This window comes from Perca fluviatilis, chromosome 11, assembly GCF_010015445.1.
Source record: "Perca fluviatilis chromosome 11, GENO_Pfluv_1.0, whole genome shotgun sequence".
NCBI classification, from domain to species: Eukaryota; Metazoa; Chordata; class Actinopteri; order Perciformes; family Percidae; genus Perca; species Perca fluviatilis.
Genome location: NC_053122.1, coordinates 15026252 through 15050917, shown reverse-complemented (window position 1 = coordinate 15050917; position 24666 = coordinate 15026252). Strand labels below are relative to the sequence as shown.

The 24666-nt window shown below is 40.1% G+C and overlaps 2 protein-coding genes across 2 annotated transcripts in view; one reads left to right on the top strand and one right to left on the bottom strand.

The window, feature by feature from the left end:
• The window catches only part of cdc73 (cell division cycle 73, Paf1/RNA polymerase II complex component, homolog (S. cerevisiae)), a 34133-nt gene extending 11050 nt beyond the window's left edge, over nt 1–23083 (bottom strand). Inside the window, exons 1-11 of the mRNA XM_039815943.1 lie at nt 22828–23083; nt 22022–22127; nt 21802–21871; nt 21493–21555; nt 21247–21299; nt 20526–20614; nt 20113–20326; nt 14373–14471; nt 14010–14088; nt 12791–12855; nt 2711–2768 (exon numbers count right to left, since the gene is read on the bottom strand). Coding sequence (XP_039671877.1) covers nt 2711–2768; nt 12791–12855; nt 14010–14088; nt 14373–14471; nt 20113–20326; nt 20526–20614; nt 21247–21299; nt 21493–21555; nt 21802–21871; nt 22022–22127; nt 22828–22958 — 1027 coding nt within the window. The 5' untranslated portion in view covers nt 22959–23083. The remainder of the gene's footprint in view (nt 1–2710; nt 2769–12790; nt 12856–14009; nt 14089–14372; nt 14472–20112; nt 20327–20525; nt 20615–21246; nt 21300–21492; nt 21556–21801; nt 21872–22021; nt 22128–22827) is intronic.
• LOC120568424 (beta-1,3-galactosyltransferase 2-like) lies at nt 6265–11073 on the top strand. Its single transcript, XM_039815948.1, has 2 exons — nt 6265–7119; nt 9178–11073. The coding sequence occupies exon 2, from the start codon at nt 9412–9414 to the stop codon at nt 10690–10692; it is 1281 nt and encodes a 426-aa protein (XP_039671882.1). The 5' UTR covers nt 6265–7119; nt 9178–9411; the 3' UTR covers nt 10693–11073.
• Nucleotides 23084–24666: the final 1583 nt, after the last annotated feature.

Sequence of the window (24666 nt, the reverse complement as noted above, 5' to 3'; positions counted from 1 at the left end):
GTCTGTTTTTCCACCAACAACATTAAGTATCTACTAAATAATAATTGCAATAACTAGTACAAATATTAAATGCTTCAGCTGGGTGTATAACTGAATGATTCCGTGAAATTATTTACTGCAAATGGCTCACATGAAAAGCTAAAATAAAATCAAAGAAATGAAAGACCGTGAGGGCACATGTAGACCATTTAATCTGCAAGAGGTAAACTCCGGCATTCCTTTCTTTAAATATTCTTCATCTATCAAGTTGAACACCTCTATTTATATCATTAATATCATTGCTGTAGGACAAATGTGTCACAATCAACCAGTCAGGTGGTCATCACTTACAACACACAGACTGATGATGCTTTGTTGTGCTCTTACATATTCTGCAAGAAAAAAAAAAAAAAAACTAAAACAGACATGTGATTCTTCTCTCCAAACAAAGGTCCCTTTTACAGACGCAGTTTGATCCAGAAAGCATGTGCATATTTTCTATGCTATGGTCATATGTGGCACAAATTGATATTTCAAAAAACTGGGCGCAATAGTGGAAGCATGGCCAGCTCGGCGTCTATCCTCCAGCTTTTTTTTTTTGCGAAGCACTAGCCAACGACTAAAAGCCTGAGACTCTCGTCTCAGCTTTCTCCATGTTCTCTTCTGTCTCATCGCGTCTGCCATGTTGTCCGTGGAGGCTGCTGATTGGCGATCCAAGTTCAGGCAGCACAGCTATACTGTGCTGATGGCAGCTATACAGCCTGAGCAGTAACCACTTTAGCAACAACTTTCTGTCCAACGAGGGAACTCTGTAAACCACCAAGAGTCGAGACAGAGCAGCCAGAGGACAGTAGAGGTAAAACGAGAAAACAAAAAAATAGCTGCTTAATGTTGCTTTAAATGCACCATCCTGCCTTGTCAAATTACAGTATATATGGATATCGTATAGACAGAAGCTAATGTACAAAGGAAATCCCCTGGAGCTACAAAAACTGAAATGTAACAGCTACTAGTGTGTTGGATTGTTTGGTAGGATAAGGTGGCATTTTCCCATAGACAGTATATAATGGACCAACAGACCCCGTTGCTCTGTACGGAGACCAGTGAAAGATATTAGAAGCACTTTTCCGGTGAGCGCTGAGCGTTACTGCGCAGCCTCCAACTGAGAGAGACAACGTAAATGTTACGTGAGCAACCTGTCTGAAAGTTGGAAGTCTTCTGTTAGCTGTGCCAAGAGAAATCTCAATCATTCCCAATCTTACAAAGATGGAGAGCGTAGGTATATGTAAGGAGATAACATAGGCACAGGCTAATTATTGCTAACTAACATCAGTAATTAAACTGAAACAGCTAACGTAAGTCGAAACTGCCTGCGAGCTTCTCCTGTACTATACGGTAATTCCTCTACTATGAGACAGTAAGTCGCTTGGTTATGAAACAATCGTTAGCTTATTTTTACAAAAACGTCTGCTACGGAGCCATAACGTGAGGTACAAGGTAATGGAGCCTTTTATACATTGTTGTGTTTCTTTAGAAATAAACAATGGACAAATAGAGTCTTTAAACGCTTCAGATGTAAAGTTATTCGCGGTCAAAGTGACGTCAAAATGAATGGGAGTCAATGGAATGCTAACGGAAGGTGATCGCTTTGTAGCATCAAAATGGCGCCAAAGGAGGTTCGTGTTCTGAAGCAAAGCTTACCCCCTTGCATTTCCCCCCCTCTGTCCCTGCAGAAGCTGTGGGTCCAAATGACACATGCAGACAGCTGCTCGACATTTACTGACATCACTGGGAGGAAAACCTCCCACAGCCAGGACAGACTGGACTTCACAACCAGCCCCTTGTCAGTCAGGTCAAGGTTACAGATGATAATGACAGTAGGTGAGGGTGCTATGATAAGACCCTTTTTCTACATTTCTAAAACACATGTTGGAGGGAACAGAGATTTAACATTTTTTTAACCGTTGAAAAATTCTGTGAAACGTCACATAGGTAGAAAAGCTGCTTTGTTACAATCTATACTGTAGTTTCTTTATCCAGGAGAGGGATTTCCTGCTCTTTCAGAATAAAAAATAATGCATGAATAAATAAGATGATGGTAGGTTGGGATGTTGCATAACATTTGGGAAAAAAAAACAAAAAAAAAACACTTGTATTTGTGTCCCTCTCACTATCATCTCTAGTGGTCCAGGTCTGTTGTTATTCTTAACTGTCATGCACATTAAGTCCTAAAATTAGTATTTCGGCATTTTGCAGGAAAAGAAACTGATACACAATTGGCCCAAGTTTTAAAAACAAAACGACAAGATTGTATTTTTTGGCCATATCACGCAGCCAAACTTGGTGGGCTACAGTCTTTCACAATACAAATCTTTTTTGGTTTAACAGCAAACAATTCAAAAACCCAGTTTTTGTGGGACTCTGTAGTTGCTAACAACCTTCTCCGCTACCAAGGCTATTCTATAAGAAAACAACTTTTTGGAAGCTCAAGAAGAAGAAGAAGAAGAAGAAGAAGAAGAAGAAGAAGAAGAAGAAGAAGAAGAAGAAGAAGAAGAAGAAGAAGAAGAAGAAGAAGAAGAAGAAGAAGAAGAAGAACAAGAACAAGAACAACAACTTGTACATTCCAATACAGGCAGGTATTAAAACAAATTAGCATTATGCTACCTTAACAAAAACATTGTAAGCAGCAGACATATGCATGAAAGACGTAGATATTTTGAATCTAACCAACCTGGACGAGGGACAGGCTGCAGTGCTGGGGTCTGGGCCTTCCGAGCAGATGCTCCTTCCTGGAAAACACAACACCCAAGGGTCATATTAATAAAACGTAATATGCCTTTAACCATGTAAATGATGCAGCAAACAAATTTGTTGCTCTGTGTGTTGTTGTGCATGTAAATCTAAAGGCCTAAGACTGCTCAACAACAACCAATAAGACGTTGACACACAGGAATAAAGTTTTGAGAAGAAAATGTAGATTAAGAAAAAAAAAGTTGGGTTTTGGGAAAAGAAGAAAAGCAGTTACCCTCTTTGTCATGTTAATAGAATTCTCCTTAGAAAACATGCTCCTTTGTCGAGAGCTGCTCACCCTCCACTCCCCCCAGGTCACTATTAATTCCCTGTAGAAGTAAGTGTGTGTGCGAGTGTGCATGTATCTGTGCGTATGTTGGGGGGGTGGGGGTGGTGTTAGGGGCTTTAAAAAGGGGGCAACACTAGGGGTCTAGCAGTAATCCATTATCTAGTGACATTCCTGCAGGCTGGAGCTCACACTGACAGAGGAGCGACAGACACATGCAGACCAAAAAATAATAATAAACTACCCATAAAAATTTCCCAGAGCTTTGTGAAGCCTTCAAATTGCTTGTGTTGTGTGATCGATGGCGGGCTTGTATTGCCGATATTAGCCATTTTCCGAACTATCGGTATCGGCATTTATATTTTTTTTTTTTAAATATTCATTAATCATTTATAATGACAAATAAATAATGATAAATGAATATTTTAAAAAATAAAATAAAAACGGACAAAACACCCATCAACCATGTTATGAGTGTTGGTGTTGCATAGTTTGTCCACCAGAGGGCGCTCTAAAACGTCCCTGTTGGCAACACTCGTGTTTAACCCTTTAAGATTCATACCTTCAGTTTGTATTCTTATACATTTTATTTATCAGAACTTTAATATATTTTGATGTTCCTCTGTTCTGTTGTAACAATAAAACAAACAAGTTTATTTTTAAATTGCATTATCATATTATTTTAGTGAGGACTAATAAATAACTACAAATAACTAATGTTAGGAAAATCTATTTGTTTTGTTACGCGTTTCTGGATTATTTTTTTTTTAATATATAATCGGCCGATATATCGGAATATCTGATTTTTAAATCACCAAATATTTGTATCGTTATCGGCCTTAAAAATCCTTTATCGGTCGGGCTCTAGTGTCAATTCCTGCAGTGATTAAAACAGCAGCTGGGTTAATGAATTTGTCCACCTAGCTATCGCTAGCTAGCGATAGCGATTAGTCGACCAATCGTTTCAACACAAATTGATCAGCTGTTGTGCCACTGCATTGTCTGTGGCCGTCTATCGCGCTTGCTACGGTGAGACCAACCAGTCAGTGAGAAACTGGTGAATCATCGGTAGGGCTGGGTACCGAACGTCGATACTTTTGTATCGAAAAAAATATTCCAATCCTATGAGTATCGAAAAATTCTTTATCTTTCGGTGCCAAATTTCGGTTCCAAAAGCGTCTTAGCGTGTAAGCGCAAGCTTATCTGTCCTCTCTGCATACTGACACAGAGCGGAGCTCCGACCGACACACACACATACGCACACGGAGAGGTGCAGACGGAGTAAACTGTCTGCAGTCTTGTTGAAGTCACAGAGAGTCACGGTTGGTTTCTAGTGTGGTTACAGTTTTTTAAAACTTCACGCAGACAGCGTTTGCTGCGATATGATATTAATGGCGAGCCGAAAGCGGTCGCGGTGCTGTTGACGTTCCACTTCCTCTTACAAGCAGCCAAAACGGTGGTTTCTCTGCCCTGATGACTGACTGACAGGCTGAGCTTGCAAGGCAAGGCACTTTTATTAATGTTACTCTGAGTGAGCAGTTTTACCAGATTTTTTTAATTTTGATAACTGTTTTGATTCACAATTAAGGTGGAAATAAAAGCTTTGTGTTTAATGTATTTTTGTTGATGTTGAAATGGATTTTAAAACATATGGTATCGAAAAAAGTATCGTTAGGAATCGTTATCGAAACTGATGTATCGAAATTGGCACCGGATCGAAAGATTCTGAACGATACCCAGCCCTAATCATCGGCTACTTCTTCTTTCAAAAGACTGAAAGCTGAAACCATCAGTGAAAAGCAGTTGCCAGTTCATTTTCAAATCATACACTTGGATATACAATGGATATGATTGACAGTTAATGTGCATTATGCTTGAATTCCAAGTGTTCAACATGCCAGACCAATTGCAATCAAAAAGGAAAGTAAGGCTAATACCCTTTCAGTTAAAAAAAAAAAAAATAATTATTAATAATTTATTATTTATAATTTAATTTAAATGAATTATATTTAAAATTGTAATTCTAACCTTTTGTGTATTTAAGCAAAAGTCTTTATTGTAATGGACGTCATTTTGACAATTTTTTTTTCTTAAAGAACTGATGGGCCTGGTAAATTATCACATCATTAATTAAAATTAAATGGGGAATTGGAACAAAAAGTTTCACTATTTTATAGTGGTAATGGTAAGATAGTTTATGCTTCATACATATGATTGATATATATTATAATTAATATATCTTTAACACCCATAAAAAGTTTGGGTCATGATATTGCTTAAAAAAATAAAAATAAAATAAAAAATCGAAAAGTAAAGCTTTAAACTGTTACACATGTAAGAGACCTCCGCGTAGCTTGTTAGCACGATCAAGAGGTCCCTCGAAATACATTATTCAAGCCATGTTTCCTCAGTAGAAATGTATAAATCAATTAGCTCATAATCATTTAGACTATCCAGCATTAGCAAATAAAATTGTATGAAGGAGCTAGTAAGCCTCATCCCCATCCTGTCAACTGACACCAGGTCAGTCCATCCCTGCCAATCAAAGCTTGTCTGCAGATATGCTCTGCTCCACATTACAGCTTTACAATACAGCATTTAAAGGATTGCAATTTATTTTAACTTTTTATTTTATACAGCCTACTGTATCCATTTCTTGGCTGCTTAGAGAACATAGCTCCCAGCCAATACCAGTATGTCTGCTGAGAGAGCTTAGTCTAACCGTCAGTTTATGAAGAGATTCAATTTAAGCCCAATAAAAGGTGGGCAGAGTGCATCTAAAAAGGGACCATGACCGGCAACCGCCAATGAAAACCACTTCCCCTACTCATACTGTGGTTGAATTAGAATCACGATCACCACGGCTGAATGAGTGTAGAGGAAACATTGTTATCGGTCTTCAATTATCATCCAATACAAGAGACTGGCAGGTTTAAGACTGGGACTAAACCGGCTTTTGAGTTGCACTGTCCATCATTGCAAGCTGTAACCTGACAGTTTACATCTTTAAATCATATTAGGCAATCTTTAACCTTTAAGATTTGTGGAAGTGCCGACATGAAGGCATCTCTCCCCTCACCTCTTACTTCACAGTACGATAAATTGAGATAATGCTTTATTCCTCTTTCTGGATTGGTTGTGAATACAAATAGGTCAGCAGCCCAAGCCCCCTCCCCCCCCCCACCTCCCCTTTAACAGAGCAGGCAGCAACAGCAGCAGAGACGGCATGACGTGTTGGGAGAGCGTACTGCCACCAAGCCTTGAGAGGTATTTCCCAACGAACACACAACTCACAGCGCTACATCCTGTTCATCTTACTCCTACCCTGCTGCTTTCACCCCTCTAGCCCTCTCACAGACAACACGACGACAGCACAGAGTGGAGTGCGAGGGGCTGCTGAATGAGGAGGGTGAGAAGAGGAAAGCGGAAACAAAAATCAAAAAAAGGAAAGAGGCACATGGGGGGAGGGATGTTAACATGACAGCATGTGAATCAAAGAAGAAGAGCGAGAGAAAACAAGGACCAGCACAGTAATGGAAGAACAAACTGAGGAAGGAAGGCTTGTGCACTGTCCAGAGATGATCCCATCTATGCACTGCTGCTTTAATATACACAATACGACAAGCAAGGGCAGTGAAAGGACCCCGGGCTGCAGCTAACTGTCAACCACTGACTCTTTGGCCAAAGGCAGTAGCACCGTTAGCATCAAGCCTCTGGGGACAATGCGCCAAGGCAAATGGAGAGACTGCAACATTGGAGCTCTAACACATGCCTGTGGACGCATGTGGTAGATAGCTCCAAATTCCTGGATGAGGACTACATTTTCACATTTTTATGAGCAACAGCCACATGTGGGTTGGGTTAAAAGAAGAGAATGATTTGTCACATGTTGTAGAGGAAATTTATGAGTCTGAGTTGTCGAGCCCAAGCAGTATGCGATTGTGATTTGGCTAAAGGCACAGTAGGAGCAGTGACCAAGAGGGCGATCAGTGTGTGAGGATTGTAATTCATCACATTCAGAAGCAATGGATGCCCAAAAGAGACGAGTACTTAGATAAAAACGGGTGAGTTCATGCTGCAAATGCGCATCAACACAACGCTACGCTGAAGAAATAATTCTTGCTGCTAATTAAATGAGCAGTTATTGTGTACCGTACAGGATGTGAAGGGTGTGCCTTCATAAAAAGGAAACACCATCTCTATTTCTGTTAACACATGCAAGAATGCAAGAGAGCTAACAGAAGTCTTTTCAGTGTTCCTGCGAGCTCTCACAAACCACTCTTTGTCTTGGTGGGGTCCTTTAAGAGGGTAGTGTGTAATTCAGTAAAAAACTGGGAGATCACAATCCACTTCAGGGTGCTAGCAGCACGCAAACACAGGCTGTTCTTTCTATAACCTTTCCTCATCTGGATGCTGTTCAAGAGCAAACGAATGTTAAGTTGATAGAAGCACAACATATTCTGTTTATTCTAGTGATGCACCGAAATGAAAATTCTTGGCCGAAACCGAAAACCGAAAAAAGAGGAAACCAAGACCGAAAACCGAAACCGAAACACCGAAAGAAATTAAGCCAATTATTAGTACCATTGCATTTATGGCTATGACTGTGTACTAACTTTACTAAAATCAAGGCATTGCAATTGTATAAATTAATATTAAAGTTTAATTAAAAAAATATCTAGCAGAAATATGGCTACAATCTGATAGTCACATACAGTATACAGTAGCCTAAGAACAGAATAGCTTACCTATTGTTATTATTATTATTATTATTATTATTATTATTATTATTATTATTAATTGAGGCACTTTCTTGCAGGATTTCACTGAACATATCAGACAACGAGGGTGCATGCCCCTCATCTGGTGCAGCGAGACAAGTCTTTTTTTCTGCGCTCTGATCTCCTGCGCTGGGCGCTGCTCCGTCTCCGTCTCCACGCGGGTTCTCCGCATCCATCGCGGCCTGGATCATTTCTCGTGCGCCCTGCTTTATTTCCGCATCCAAGTAATGGTCTTTATAACGCGGATCAAGTACAGTCGCGATGAAGTGCTGAGGATCCGAATAGATCTCACTGAAACGTGTGCTGACAGACTCCAAGAGCGTACTTTTCATTGTTTTCACTCCGTGGTCCGTCTCAACCTCTTTGCTTAGGAGACGCTTTGCAGGTGGAACGGATCGGGTACTGACACACGTGCAGGTCGCGGTTTCTGTTTGCGTCATCACAACATTTTCGGCCGTATTGTTTCGGTGATAAAGTTATTTCGGCCGAAAACCGAAAATGCCCTTTTGGGCCATTTTCGGCCGAAAATTTTCGGTGGCCGAATATTCGGTGCATCCCTAGTTTATTCTTGTCCTGAAAACATAAGATATTCCTAAAGTTCAGTAAACAAGATGTGAAAGTAACTCCTTGAAAAGTATACAGAGTTTATTTTGATCTACAGTAGCCTGCTGTTCAAACACTACCCAACTGAGTACTAAAAATGTGCACCTTTAGGAGTTTTCTTATATGGCAGTGTGTAAAAGGTTTGTACAACTAGTATTTTAGCATTATATTGTTCGTCATCTGTAGAGCCACAAGAGACTAGTGCAGGAATGAGTCAAAGGGGGGAAGAAAAATGAAATTTGTGTTAATATTCAAGCTTAATTCACTAACTAAATTTGCTATTTTAAATATATTCTATATGAAACAAATTTCATATTGAAAACTCAATCCAGAAGCCCAGCTTCATAATACAATCACTTTCTTTCATTTTCTTTACTGATCCTGACACCAGAGAAGGTAACAAAAACAAAGCTAAAGATTAGAGTCATAAAACTACATGGTACACATTTGAATTAAATGACTGCCAATAAGTAAGATAAACGTTAAGCAAATGCATATACGGGAAATTCTTAATTTTGGAGAATTTTGTAAATTCCACAATATGATTGAGTTGTCCTGAATTAAAACGCATCAGTCGTTGTCAGGATGAATCAATAATTCCTCAGTATAATGGTAGGGGAAACACTGATGTAGTCATTTTATCCATTGTGAATATACAAATATTGAGTATAGCAGCTTTAAATGTGACCTGCTGTATCCATCGTGTTGCTCAAATATATCCTACACTCTGTCTCCTAGGCAATCACAAGACATGGGACAGAATGGACACATTGCAGCTGGCTTGTCAGACAACAACGTTGTCTGTGAGTGTCAAGTGATTTACATACACTGAAATTAGAGATCATCAACGGGTCATAGTTCCTTAAGTGACCAACCATATAGACTTCACTTTGCCTCCTGGGATCAAGGACTAGTCAGATACTACTGAGGTTTGGCCTACAAGCGACTGAGTGAATTAGTCCTGCCGAAACCATGCAGTGGAGACGACGCCACTGTTGTGCACATACAGCAAAAATTTTCTATCTCCTCTCACTGTTGGGTCTACTGGCCTTTCTGGTCCACCAGGTGTGGCTGCTTAAGCTCACAGGTATGTTGCGGTGGAGAGGTCATTCTGTGGTGTATGGAGGTGGTGAACTTCATACCACCAAAGCCAAAAGGAACATGAGCGCCCCACATTCAACATTGAGGTTTGTCATTGTTCCTCAGCCGACCTTCAAGGCTGATGCCAACATCAGCTCCCCTGAGAAGGAGGGTGTCACCTCCCGTCAAGGAGACCCAGGTTTTGAGTTTCTGAACACTTTAGCAGCCAACACTAGCCAAAGTGCAGAGAGAGATCTTAGTAGCACAATAACCCATGGGCCTTTTACTTATATTATCAACGAGCCAGACAAATGTGCTGACAGCAGACCCGCACCATTTTTGGTGTTGCTGATAGCCACGGAGGCTCGGCAGGTGGAGGCAAGAAATGCCATAAGGCAGACATGGGGGAACGAGAGCGTGGCTCCGAATGTGGGATTCATTCGGCTGTTTCTGCTGGGAAAAAATGAAGGAGAGCTGGGACTTTTACAACAAAGGATGCTAGAAGCAGAGAGCCGGAGGTATCACGATATAATTCAGCAGGACTTCATGGATTCCTACAATAACCTGACCATAAAGACATTGATGGGAATGAACTGGGTGGCAATTTACTGCCCACAAGCCAGCTACGTCATGAAGACGGACAGCGACATGTTCGTCAACACAGAGTACCTCATTTACAATCTGCTCAGGCCAGAGCTGAAGCCTAAGAAGAACTACTTCACAGGCAATAACATGAGAGGCTATGCACCCAACCGAAACAAAATCAGCAAGTGGTACATGCCCCCTGAGCTGTACCGAGGGGACAAGTATCCCACCTTCTGCTCTGGGACTGGTTACGTCTTCTCTGGAGACTTAGCGAGAAAAATCTATTGCGCATCGCTGAGAATCCGCCACCTGCATCTGGAGGATGTGTATGTGGGAATATGCCTGGCCAAGCTCAGGATCGAGCCCACTCCTCCCTCCAATGAGTTCCTATTCAACCACTGGCGGGTGTCCTATTCCAGCTGCAAGTATAGCCATCTGATAACATCACATGGGTTTCATCCCAATGAACTACTTAAATACTGGCATCACCTGCAGAGCAACAAACGCAACGCATGCATCAACACATTGAGAGCAGGCAGGACAAACTCAAACAGAATGAACAGGGAGAGACCAGCTCAAAATAACTGAAAGTTATCACCAAACTCTCCTTGTTACAAGCTCCTTGTTGGATACAAATAATGATTTATATCTCAGCTCATTCGGTTATGAACATCAAGGGATTCATCATCACTTTAACATGGAAACTGCAAATTCTGCATAAATGTGTAAAAACTGATGAAGTGCTCTACTTTTAAATCGCCAACATTTTTCAAAAGAGATGAACAATGTTTAAATGTCTGAGTCAAACCAATGGATGTACACAGTTATATTTTACAACAAAATAAGCTGTGTTTCACTGTGGTGCAAAGGCTTCTTTTTTGTAATAATGCAAGATTTACCATACATGTTTCATATAGGGCAATCTAAAAGAGTCGACAGGGCACAGTGCCAATAAACATTTCCACATTAGTATCAAATAGTCAATTAAGTCATTTCAGAAGACATGAAGTTAGCTACTAAACACTGAAATGACTGCACATCAACAACAAATGTGGGACCAGCAACTTTCTATGTATCAAATGACCAAAACCTTTTTCTGGGAAAAAACCTTTTAAGAAGTAAATTATTTTGGGTTTCCCCGTATTACTTGAGTGAGATATTGTCTCATGACAACTCCATTTAAAAGAATTACAGCTAACTGTAGACGATGACGCACCTCTAAGGGCCGGGACACATATAGCCGATAGCCGACGGCCGACCGTTGACAGAAAACCCCGTCGATATGATCAGTCGCGTCCCCGAGGTCCAAAAAACTGCCACAGAACAGACCAAAAAGACGAGAGGAGACGAGACGTAATACATTTCTATAACAGCAGGCGGCGCTAATCTGTAATGTTGCCCAAGAAATGAAAACCGGCAGCTGATTGGACGAACGCGTCACATGGGTTTGTTTTCTCCAGAAATTGAAAGCCAGACTGTCATGGCGGCCGTTCAGAATATGATCTCATATTGTACTAAAATAGTTCACTGAGACGTGTTTCTGAAAACACGTTAAGCGAGAAATAGGCCGTGCAGTTGCTGAATCCGTCTTAATTTCAGCTCAACAAAGGTCAGTTTAAAAGATTTTCGTCAGATTTTGAGAGACTCTAGTCACCTCATTCCGCTCGTCATTTCCGGGTGAGTCCCGACTGCCCTGCCGCCGACTGAACATGTCAGGTCGGCCAAAATGAACGCCGACAGCCCCCCAGACGGACGACGGCACAGGACACCGAACAGATTTGAGTCACTGACCTCGCCAGACTGTCCCACGGCCGATAATCGGCCTGATGTGTCCCGGCCCTAAAAGACTATCTTAAAGATGATTAAAAAAAAAAAAAAAAAGAAACACATTGTTTTGTGGTTTATGCATTTTTTTAGGCTTGCTGCGGTAGCCAGTGTTACACTGTATCCAGGCATGTGCTGATTACATTACTTGCTCACCACCCCTAGTCGTTTTTTTTTTTCCTTCATAAAAATAAAACCCATTTAGCTCATTTTTGCGTATCAGCACCCATGGGAAAATGTCTGCTCTGCTCCGTACAGCAGCTGCAGCAGCGTAGGAGGAGTCAGATTGAACTCAAAGACGGTGGAGGATTTGGTGGAGAAGTGAAAGCAAAAGTACAGAATCAGATTATTTATATCATATGTTTTAGCCTTTTTAATAGATTATGTGTTTTCTTGCCAGATGATTCACTTGGGGCTCGCTGAGAAAATATACCACAAACTAGATTGCGAGCCGACTGTGGAACAACCAAATTGTTTAACATCATATTTATGTACAGTCTATGGTTAACATGGGTGCCGAAGGGAAGCAGGCATGCTTTGGGGCACTTCCTGTCTCAACCCGACAGTTGCTGAAATGGGCATTTCCTCACTTGGCATCTTAATCTCTTTAAGATACCAAAATAGAATTAGAAAGACCAGCAATATATATATTTTTTTTTTACATAGATTGTTTACTCTATTTTATTCCTAACACAATTTTGTATTTACTGCCTAAAAAACACAGAAGTCATTATCAAAGAGGTCACATTGAGGTTTTCTTTAGCAGCTGCTCTACACCAATAATTTTGAACTGATATTTACTGGATGTGCCCAAAGTGAAATTTACATTCCAAAACTACCAGCAGAGTTTTGTCTATCTTACCGTCACTGACTTCAGGGTCATACCGTGGTAGGTGCCCATGGTATCGATCTTGAAACCCTCCGTTTCTAAGAAAACAACACAAAGAATTTTTGATTACTGGCAGAACAAAATGGGTTATTTTCTAAAGCAAGTGTATAATATATAATGGCCAAATACTCTAACAAGTTTGCATTTTTCAATTCCTACACTTAAAACAAATTTTCAACCTTATCTCTACCAAATTTAATTTGTTTGTCATCCCTATTGTATGTATTTTCTGAAAAGTAGAATCCCAGTTACAAATGTAGTGCAAAAAAGGATAATCACTGTTGCACCTAGAGCTGACGCTTTGAGGTCAGTATGAAAGCAGCTGTGCAGCTGCGTTTGACGCTGTGTCTTAGATGGCTGGTATTTACAGTATTCCCTGATGTCCTAGTTACCACAAAGATAGAGGCATCTGTCAGTGGAGCACAGTGTCCTGACATCTTTAATTGGTCAGTAGAACATCAGTGACATATGCAACTGAACAACTGAACACACTCAACTATTAGTATTTTTCTACAAAATTGTCCCAGATATTAAGGAGACTGAGGAACTAAAAGTCTCTTTGCAAATTCAAATTCGACTAATAATAGATTAAAAGACAGAGAATGAAATGCAAGTTCCTGCGTCTTGCTTGCTTCCTTCCTGCTGGTTAAAGAAAGTTAGTAAAGCGACTTAGCCACAAAGCTAGTGACAACATCAGCACAGGCTCAATAACTTAAGGTGAGCTGACCATTAAGGTGGACCAGCTATTTAAGGCCCTGACACCCCAAAGAGATTGTCAGCCGTTGCCCTAGTTTTTGCGTTGTGTCCTCGCACCCTCGCAACGTGTCAGCCTTTGTCTGCCTTTTTTTTTTGGGCCAATTGAACATGTTGGATTCAACACGTTGAATCCAACATGTTCAATTGGAATCGGCTATATAGCCAATCCATCTGATTGGCTGTTCAGCTTGAAAACAGTAAGGATAGCTAACAAACGACTGTAAGAGCCACACAAGAGGCTCTTCTAATTTTTCATCTCATCTGATTAAAACTGGCCAAAAATGACATTTGAAAGTTCCTTTTAAAAAACACATAGGTTTGAACGATGGGAATAACTACTTTTGCACATTATGTCCATAAGATGGCAATGCACACACATACACCTTTGTTAATGTTCAAGACTAAAATTAGCTACAGAAGCACAAATTAAACTCACCCTCTTTTCCTTTGAACCGCTCCTGATCGTATCTGTTGTAGGCAGCTGGGACAGGCTGCTTGTTCCTTAGGGACGGGTCCTGGAAACAAGAAACCCAAACAATTCATTACTTTACATAACTGTCAGTACTGTCAAAACCCTCATTTATAGACTTGCCGCTGTTCCAACCTTCCAGTTAATTTCAAGATTGATTCATTTGCAAAAAAAAGGAACGTGTAAGGAAATGTAGCAATTGACTGGTTTATCCAAGTCATGCCCTATTATCTCACACCCACACACCTGGCCAAAGTTAAACTTTCTTGAAAAGTTGAAGAAACTGGAATATATAACGTACATATAATGTACACAGAATGTTGTTCTTACCACTTGAGTAGTGTTCTGTGCTGGTCTCTGCTCTGGTGCTCGCCCTTCTTCTCTGGCTTTCACAGACTGCAGAATGGCGAAGATGTTCTTGGAGAAATTCTGCAGAGGAGCAATACAGATTATGAGGGGTTCAACACCCTTGCAAAAATGATTGCTTTTCCTATCATTTGGTGAACAAGAGTGAGATACATTCAAAATTTCAGGCTCCCAAACTGAAAGGGTTATTTTGTTCCGATTTAGAGACCCACCCGCATGTAGGCCTGTCACGATAGTCAATAAATCGCACAATAAGATCGATCGATCTCTGAGAGAGAGACAGAAGCTATGTTTCCATCCACACGTTTTTATCCGAATTAAGTGATATCGAATGAAAAATACCTTATGGAAAACGTAAAATTCAATAGAATTTCATCAATATCGACTCAAAGGAAATACGTTCGGTCTCATCGGATTTGATCTTGATCGATATACAGCTTATGCGATAAACGCTGATGGAAACGTTATTTGCTGAATAAATTAATGAATTGCGATTAAGTTTTAGGTCACTCTATGGTTGTAGCCCACCACAAAACAAAGAAGTTTTAGTTCATTTCCGCCCAGTATTTCCGCTCTGTTTGCACACATGACAGGTGTCAACAAAGACAGATGTAAGTGGACGAACGAGGAGACAAGAGACTTTTTGAATTTAATTTACGAGCAAAATATAACAGCTATTTTAGATAGCAAAAATCTAAGAAATGCCATCATTTATCAGGAACTCGAAGGAAATGGCCAACAAAGGTTACGACAAGCCGTGGGACGTCCTCCAGAGTAAATGGAAGGCGCTCTAACAGCGATACAGGTCTCAAAAAAAGAGTTGTCTCGAAAATAAAAGGCAAGTTGCACCTTTTTGATGAGCTGGATCAGATACTCGGCCAAAGGCCCATCGTCGCTTCTTCGGCTTCGAATATTAAACAACAACAACTACTACTACTTTTGTCTAGCAAAACTTTGTTCGCAAATGTTTGCTTGAATGTTGTGCGAAAATGAATGGAAACACCTTAAAATGTCTGAAATCAATTTAATATACCAATTTAATCACAAAACAGCATGTGACGTCATTACGCACAGGTTTTCATTCACTTTAAAGCTGCTGGATGGAAACACACTTTCACCAGCTTTATTCGCATGTATTTTTTTTACCAAACTTCAGATAATTTGATGTACAAGTGGATGGAAACTTAGCTTCTAGTTGCAGCAGGGTTTCCCGCAGCACTTTGCAGTTAAGACGGCGTAAAAAGAAAAAGGAAAGTATAGGAGTGATATAGGCCGTGTTACTCTGCATCCTTTTTTCTCCCTTTCATTCCAAACCACACAGCTGACAACCTGCAGGTGGTGGAGACAGGCTCGGACATACACGCCGCTGTGGACTTGTCAGTCTCGCAAGCGGTTTCAGGAAAGTGGCTGCACGTGTCAGACAACGTACAGAACATTAACGGTACAAGCCTACAGCTGTCCGCTGTCAGTGTGTCAGAGGCTCCCGGACTCATTGTGCTTTTTTTTGGAAGGCTGGCTGCCAAAAATCCCTACTTACTAGCCAATTAATTAGCCTGAGGTAAACGATAGCCATCAGTAAACAGTAGCGACGTGGTGGTTGGCGTCTGGTGCGTGCGCCAGCGTTTGTGTGTGCGTGCGCGCGTGTGTCAGCCCGCCCCCGCGAAGCTCCGACTTGCAGACAGCAGAGGAGCAGAAGAAAGCAGCCACACCTTCGCCAAAATGAAGACTGAAAAACAGAACTATTTTGGTACAAACCTTTACTTGCCATGTGGCAGATAGCCACATATATAGATAGATATAATTTATTAATTATATATTATTTAAATGTAATATTTAGTGTTAATAAATAATTGTTAAATGTACAGAGTCTGTAGTCCATCGCACAAACACTCAACGAATGCTGCAAACATTTGACAGCCAGTACGAATCGCCTGGGAGAACATGCGTGTCACAAACGGCAGTTCCACAACTGTACAACAGCGTGAAAGACGACATACTAAAGGAGATCAAAGACATATTGTGGATATTTAAAATGTCTTCCAGTTACAGTGTTAAATATTCTTTAGAAATAAAATTGTATTAATCTTTGAAAAGGTGTACCTGCATTATTATGCCATTATCATTATATTAGATGAAAATGGTCTCAGAACAACATTATCGTTTATCGCAATGATTTCTGGGACAATTTAGCGTCCAGCAAAATTTGTTATGGTGACAGGCCTTCCCGCATGTACATTTCACTCCCCCTCTACCAGTCCATGTTGCTTTTTAAATTATGTATTGCATTGATGTATTAGGGTTTTCTTTAAAAAGGAATACGCCGACTTATTGGGAATTTAGCTTATTCACCGTAACCCCCAGAGTAAGACAAGTCGATACATACCCTTCTCATCTCCGTGCGTGTTGTAAAGCTGTCTGACGGCTCCAGCGGCATCAGCCCATAACAGAACAGGCAGGTGAATGGTTCCAGTAATCCTACTGCTCCGAATAAGTGAGAAAATAACGCCAACATGTTCCTATTTACATGTTGTGATTTGTAGAGTCACAGCGTGTACAAAAAACATAACACAATATAGTTCCCGGTTTGTTTACGGTTAGAAGATGGCTGTGTCCCATGTTACGTTGTTTTTTGTACACGCTGTCACTCTACAAATCACAACATGTAAACAGGAACATGTTGCCGTTATTTTGTCACAATTCGGAGCAGTAGGCTAGTTGGAACCAGTTACCTGCAGGATCTGTGCTGGGCTAAGCTAATGCTGGAGCCGTCAGACAGCTTTACAACACGCACGGAGATGAGAAGTGTATGCATCGACTTGTCTTACTCTGGGGGTAACGGTGAATAAGCTAAATTCCCAATAAGACGGCGTGTTCCTTTAACAATTTATTTTAATGATTAGAGAGGCTGCTTTCAGTATGTATGTAGTTATGCTGCTGTTGCTCGAGTGTCTTTCCCACTAAACTCACTTACAAATGCTGCTGCTGCTGTGTGCTATGTTCACATTTTAGAGAATGTAATTCATATTTTCCTCACCGATTATGTATTATTTTACCCACCCACATCCCATTTGCTACTAATAAGAACGTAAACTATTATATGATTGGGAGCCAGTGAGGTACAAAAATCAGGGATTTGGATAGGCCTCATGTTCCATGGCAGTGAGACATAACACAACAAAGTTATTTATAAAGTTGTCCTTTGCACAGTTGTTTCAACAGATGCTTCAACAAGCACACTTTTAAGGTGTGAAAAATGCCCTGCTTAAAAGAATGAAAGCCCAAAACAGAGAGGAAGAGGTTTTTAAATGTACCCATCTCGGTATGGACATTAGATTAGGAAATCGCCAGAGTAGTTTCTCTAAGCATTCAATTGACATTATAATGGCTTTGAGATGAGCATCTCAAAGTACCTCAGTGGTCCAGAAGAAAAAAATAATAATAAAAAACAAAAATCATATTTTTGAGTAAATACACACTGGACGAAAATTATTCTATTGCTGCCATCTAGTGGTTGAGACTTTCACCTTGCTACACACTCAAGGTATTTACACAGTTGGGTTGTCTAGAAGTATCCCCCACATCCAAGGTCATTGTCCCAAAGAGTTCAGCAGGTTTGGTAAAATAGGACAGCTGCTTTCGAACTCCGGTATGTAAAGTGGTCTCGAGTGAAGCTCCAAATGGTGGTCTGAAATGTGTTTCTAGCAAGTCCCAGTGCTGTCCAATAAGTCTACACCAAAGGGTTCACAATAGTTCAACATCAGAAAATGCATATCTGGTTAAAGTCTACATCAGTACAAACCTTTTCAAATGAGAGATGTGACTTCTTTGAAGGCATTGCTGCATGGTTACAAAATTGGCACATTAAATATTAGGGCTGTGCGATATGGAGAAAATCAAATACCATAATATTTTTGACCAAATACATCAATGTCGATATTGCGGCGATATTGTAGGGTTCACAACTGGTGCTTTCACAAAATATTTACACAATGAGATTTTTGATGAATAGTCATCAATAATGTGGATATAATGACAAAGTGGGTAAAAGCAAATTATAGAACAGCTAGAAGAGTCAAGTTCAGAAAAGTACACAATTTTACTGTAATGCAACCAGTAAAACCAGAAAAAGACAACACTTGTGTCATATTAAGATATCCAAAATGTAAAGACAAAATCTAGTCTCATATCACAATAGATATAATACCAACATATTGCCCAGCCCTATTAAATACCTTGTAATGTACATGGCTTAATGTTAAATTGTTGGTTGGAAATGTTCTTACAGTAAAGCCTTTCACCCCCAAATGATTGAATGACAATCCTGGGTATGAACTAAAGTATTTGGACCAAGTTTGAAAACCCCTTTAGACCTAGAACAAACCAATGGTGATTGGAAGAGCAACAAAGTAGACACTTTCATCCCCACAGAGGTCAGTGCAACAATGCTTTCCAGACATAAAATGTTGTGTGTAATCTTTGCATGTTCATTAAACCTCATTTACAAACTGTGTAATGACCCTGTCAGGACAGAAATCTAGGTCCAATATTAAGCCAATATGCAGGTAAGAATGAAAGAAAATCCCCAAATTCACATGCTAATCTGACACAGGTGTATTTCAAGGAATGGCAGTGTTTCCCACACATAGACTAATGTGTGGCGGTGCGCCGCACTATCAACACCGGCCCCTGCACATTGCGTTTCGTTATTCATTTTTTTTTATGAACGCTATTTAAAACAAGTTCAGCTGCATTTCCTTTCCCTGCTATCCTCCATCTCTGTCACTTGCGACACACACACACACACACACACACACACACACACACACACACACACACACACACACACACACACACACACACACACACACACACACACACACACACACACACACACACACACACACACACACACACACACACACTAAAGGAGAGAAGATGACTGGCGAAATTCACAAGTTGACAAAAGGTTGGTATCTATCTCGTGAACACCTTTACACAAACAAACATTAAAAAGTGCTATAAAAATATTTTATATTCTGAATACAATGTTGTCAGTGTGTTACTAATGTTGGAGTCCCGACCTGACTCTTAGCAAACAAGCGATTGCATCTGCTTTAGAAAGTTAACTACTCGCAAGTTTGCGGTAAAATGCAGTTGGGTTGTCGAGGTCAAAACACTGTATGTAGCAGCTGTGAATCAAATAAACGTATTATAAATAATGTTATGTCATTTTTTTCTCTTACACTAAATGTTTGCTGCTTCAATCCAGATGAGTATTGAAAAGTATTTTCCGCGAGTGAAAAAGGCACATGTTGAGGATAAGGACCAGCCTGAACCAGAGGTATCAGTCTAAAAGAGAGCTGAACATTCCGACCAGTGTAATTAGTTATGCTATTAATTTGTTAATTTTCAGGCTCAAACCAGTGAAAGACACGAGAGAGAGAGAGAGAGAGAGAGAGATGTTAGGCATTGAAGTAGGAGAGGAGGAAAGCATCCAACAGCGTGTTGTTACGAAAATAAGTCTGTATGTCTCCGTCTCCCCCCCGGGTGACACAGGGCAACATGGGGCGACACCGACACCAACACCCGCCACAAATTGCTTACTAATCTGCGGGAAACACTGAACGGTCTGACATTTTGGGAAATAACATTGACTGCTGTCGGGAGAGACATTAGATATCATTAGCTTGAAGTGGACTCTGACCTTTCCAGTGCTCTGGAGAATAGTTGTCCTGGTCCTCCACACCCTCTCTCTGCTGACAATATCTCTGGTGACATCCACCTCAGCATCCACAAAGCTTCTCTGCTTCAGGGTTATGTCATCATCCAGATCCGTTTTGATGGTGGAACGTTTTTTGGCCATAATCTTGGCTTTGATGGCCGCAATTTTCTCCACAGACATGGCCTCAGACAGTGATCTGGAGGAGGAGAGAAGTTAGGATCATTTGAACGGCTCACTGTTTCGAGGAACTGGTATGGTGACATCCACCAATCCGATTAACATTGATCAGTTAATACTGACATGGTTGAATAAAAATCACAACTAATCTGGAGAGAGTATTGCTTCATATAGAAAACACATTATGTATAAATGCAGCTGGGGAAAATCAATTATACCTGATCTGGTCAGTCTGCACGATGCCCTCTTTGTGGCCCTCCAGACGGGCAGCCAGCCGCTCCTTATCCAGACGCACTCGCTCTTCATCCTTAAAAAGGAATACAGTGTACAAACTATTAAACTACAGAATGAAACAAAATATAATAATAATAATAATAATAATAATAATAATATTAATATCTGATGCCTATGATTTACCAGATCAGCGACACAACAATTACATTTTTTTTTTTTTTAACTGCAACGAAATGCATTTCATTCATAACTAAATTTACAAACAGGCTAAATATATACTGACTAATGGAACACTTAAAATGTTTCAATAAGCAAAAATCCTTGGAGATGTAAAATAATTTAAGCCATGCTTCTTAAATTGGCTTTAATCAAAACTTAAAGGCCATCTTAGATAAACTAGTTCTGTTCTTTTACATTGTTGCAAATATGTTAGTCTAATTCAATTTCAATGTGGTTAAAACCCTTTTAGGACAAGAGTTCCCCACCTACATTTGTATTGGTTCACTATAGTGGAACTTATTGATTATTCAGCTGTTACCAATAATCAACAAAACATCACCCGTCAGTAATAGCTTCTCTATGTACTGGAACTGTTCCTGCTCATGGAATAGAGATAAGGTAGTAAATGCTCCAGAGCAGCACTGAGGTAAGTATAGTGTTTATACCAAGCAACTGTAAGTGGAAGATATTTCATGTCCATTTTACCTCAATCCTTGGTTTTTTGGCTTCAGAAGATACCTCGTCCGCTGCTCTTTTGACTAAAAAAGCAGAATTGTATTATTTCACTGCACAAAGTCCATTTGGTTTCGTAGCAGATAAAAGATAGCCGCAAGATACACTTTATTAAATTGTAGTCAACGTTTATATAACAACAATTATTCAAAAATCAATTATTACTGCAGGTGGCATTAGCTCTTCAAACTTCATGCAACAAATATGATGTGAACTTACCTTGTGTTGGCCTTTGCAAACCTATTTCTATAGGTGCACTTCTGTCAATACTTGTTGATGTAGCTGTGAAAAGACATAATTAGACACTGCATTAATAAGTTACGCATGATATCAACTACAGCTCGTCTCATCCTGGTAGGGCTTAATCCATAAAAGCTGTCATTAATGTTTTAGTCAATCAAAACCATTAAGAAATCAGGACAGTGTAAAAATATTAAAAGGACACACAAACATATTCTTAAAATTCTGCACACAATAGAAACACAGTGTACAATCGCAATAGATCTCAGAAGTGTTAACATTACTTACAACTCTCGCCATTGAGATATGACAGCAAGCCTTTTCGATCAGGTCGCCTGACAACAGGGATGTTCTCTGTCTATAAACAACATACAATCACGTCACCCCAAAGCATTTCTGAAAATATTCTGCATACGAGACAAAAAGAGGCTGAAATACTGGATTGTACCCAAAATAATACTGGCACTGACAGGTTGAGGCACTTTGAAAGTTATTCAAGAGCACTTACTGCAGCTCTTCGGACATAGGATGGATGCGGGAGATGCACATTGTTGAGCAAGAACAAGATAGAGTCCAAAGTATAGTACTCTTTGGGCTGGCCCTCTTTACCAGTACTGAAGGTAGAAACACAAGCAAAGAAAAACAGAAAAATCACTCAAACCTCAAGTGCACATTTAAGTTAATCTTAAGTGTATAGGTATATAGAAAATATAGTAGTTGAGTTACTTGTTTAAAGTAACGAAACATTGGTTCTGAAATCAAATTAACACAGAACTACTTTTGACAGTTATCCGGTTAGCTAACCTACTAATCCTTAAAGCAACCTCATGGTCTGCGTTACATGAGCAAAGTTTGCTTTTGGCACGGCAAACACAAGCGCTTATAGTCATGACTGATAGTTAAAACACAAGTCTTTCAACTTGGTACACGGGACCCCTGATTCCATGGGAACACAACTCAACGATAGCTAACGTCGCTAATTAGTTAGCATCACATCACAACTGCAAGTTTAGCTGTAGCTGGCTACATCTTTGAAGACATTCAAAGTTTGAAAAATATTAATTGACACGCATAGAAGCTAGCAGAGTCCACGTGGTCTAGGGCAAAATACGTAAGTATCATGCCATAGTAACCAAATAGTGCCTAAAGTTGTAAGTACAACAGCGAGGAGAGGAGTTGGGTTAGCATCTTAGCATCTAGCTAGCTAGCTAGCTAGCTAGAGAGCCTTCCGCCGTTACTAGCACCACAAGGCACCGATGAGCTTCAGCAGCGGGCCTTCAGAGGCGATTTGTAGATATTTTAGCACTAACGTACCCCCAGATTATGTAGTTGGTCTTGACATTTTTCGGCCAGGAGAACTCCCCAAATATAACTTCATCTCCTTTAGCGACGATTTCTTTTTTCTGAATGTTATACTGGCGAAGAACACTCAACACATCCGCCATCTTCACTTGTCTGATGTAGTGTGTTTGCAAGGCCCCCAGTTAACATCATGTGGCCTCGTAGGTTGCCTGATCTGAATCTAACTTTTTTGAGGCCAATTTCCTTTGGATACAGAATTGTCGGAGCTGGCAGTGGACACATTTTTTTCCCTTGTTTGCCAGGTCGAATTAAATATCCGATGTAGATAAACGTAATTCTTCATTTTAATTAGTTGGTTTGTCAGCACTGGTAGAGTCCCAGTGCCTTGCTCTGACACTTTCACAGTTATGGGCACTTTGGTCACAGTTATATATCACAAATCCATATTATATAACCACTAGGTAGTATCGTTGACTTCCAGGAAGTCAGACAGTTAGTTGATGGTTATTTGTCACATGGACAGCCAAACACAACATTTGAGAAGCAGCAAAGTGTTTATTAGGGGATTACATTGCCACTATACTAAGTACATGTTAAGCACAATGGATGCAACAGACAATATGAGGGAAAAGAAGTTAGTCATGGTGGTAAAAGACTTGTGAACTACCATAATAACTATCTCTTGTGCCAGACTTCAAATGATCATATAATACTAATATTTTAGTTTTATAGCTTTTTTACCTTTGGCCAAACGGTGGACATTGTCCTACCATTGAAAATGACATTATCAGCATGTGGACAAAGATCCTTCACAGTAACATGGTCAGGTTTGTATTCCTCTTCATCCTCAGAGTGAATTAATGACTTGAATGAATTAAGTTATATGAATGTGGTCAGTAATTACAATTACTGTACCTTTGACTAAAACAAGAAGCACCACTGTAGTGGTTTGCTTGCATGTCCCCAAAATGGTTTGGCCCCAAATGCTAAAACACTATATGCAGTGGGTTTATTCTTTGTTTGAAGAAATATAAAGCATTACACTTTAAATCTCTACAGTGACATGTTTTACAAAATTACATTGAATTGATTTTATTCCAGGAAAGTAATAGTTATGTTAGTTTTTGCATAGTCTTGCTTTGCCAGACCTTCCTCCACAAGCACTGCAGAGGAGGGTCTGGCGAGTCCACACAGAATTCCGGGATGGAAGAAAAACGTGCTCTGGTTTATTGGCATTTCTTTAAACCAATCACAAACATCATGGGTGGCGCCAAGCTCCGCACGGAGCATGCTGCAAAAAGGCCTCGGGAAGGAATTTGTTTTGGTGGAACGTGTACGTTCAAAAGTAGTTTTACACGTGTGAGAGAAACCTCAGGGTGGACAGATAGTCTAGCTAGCTGTCTGGATTTACCCTGCAGAGATCTTTTGTGCAGTTAATCATAGTCCTCATAAATCCACCGGAGTTTAAAACTGCAACACAAAGAATGCGGTAGGAAACAGACATGGCGAAAAGACATGCATCCGGCGGAATTTCCTACGGCACCGGAGCAATCCCGGAAGTGGAACTTTGTGGATATAGACTAGTCTTTGCATAATGAACATTCTTAAATAAAAAGTACATAACTATTACTGTGCTAGGAGATTCAGTCCCGTTGAATAGCATAGAATTCATAATAAAATATGAGATTTCTCCAATTTACAGTCAACTGACTTACAGTCCCTAACCTTGGCATTATTGTGTCACAAAGGAAAATCCCATATAATCCCCCCAAAAATGTATCATCACATTTAAGAGCACCTAGGGTATTCTTTATAGCACTGGTTCTCAAACGTGGTACAAGTACCACTGGT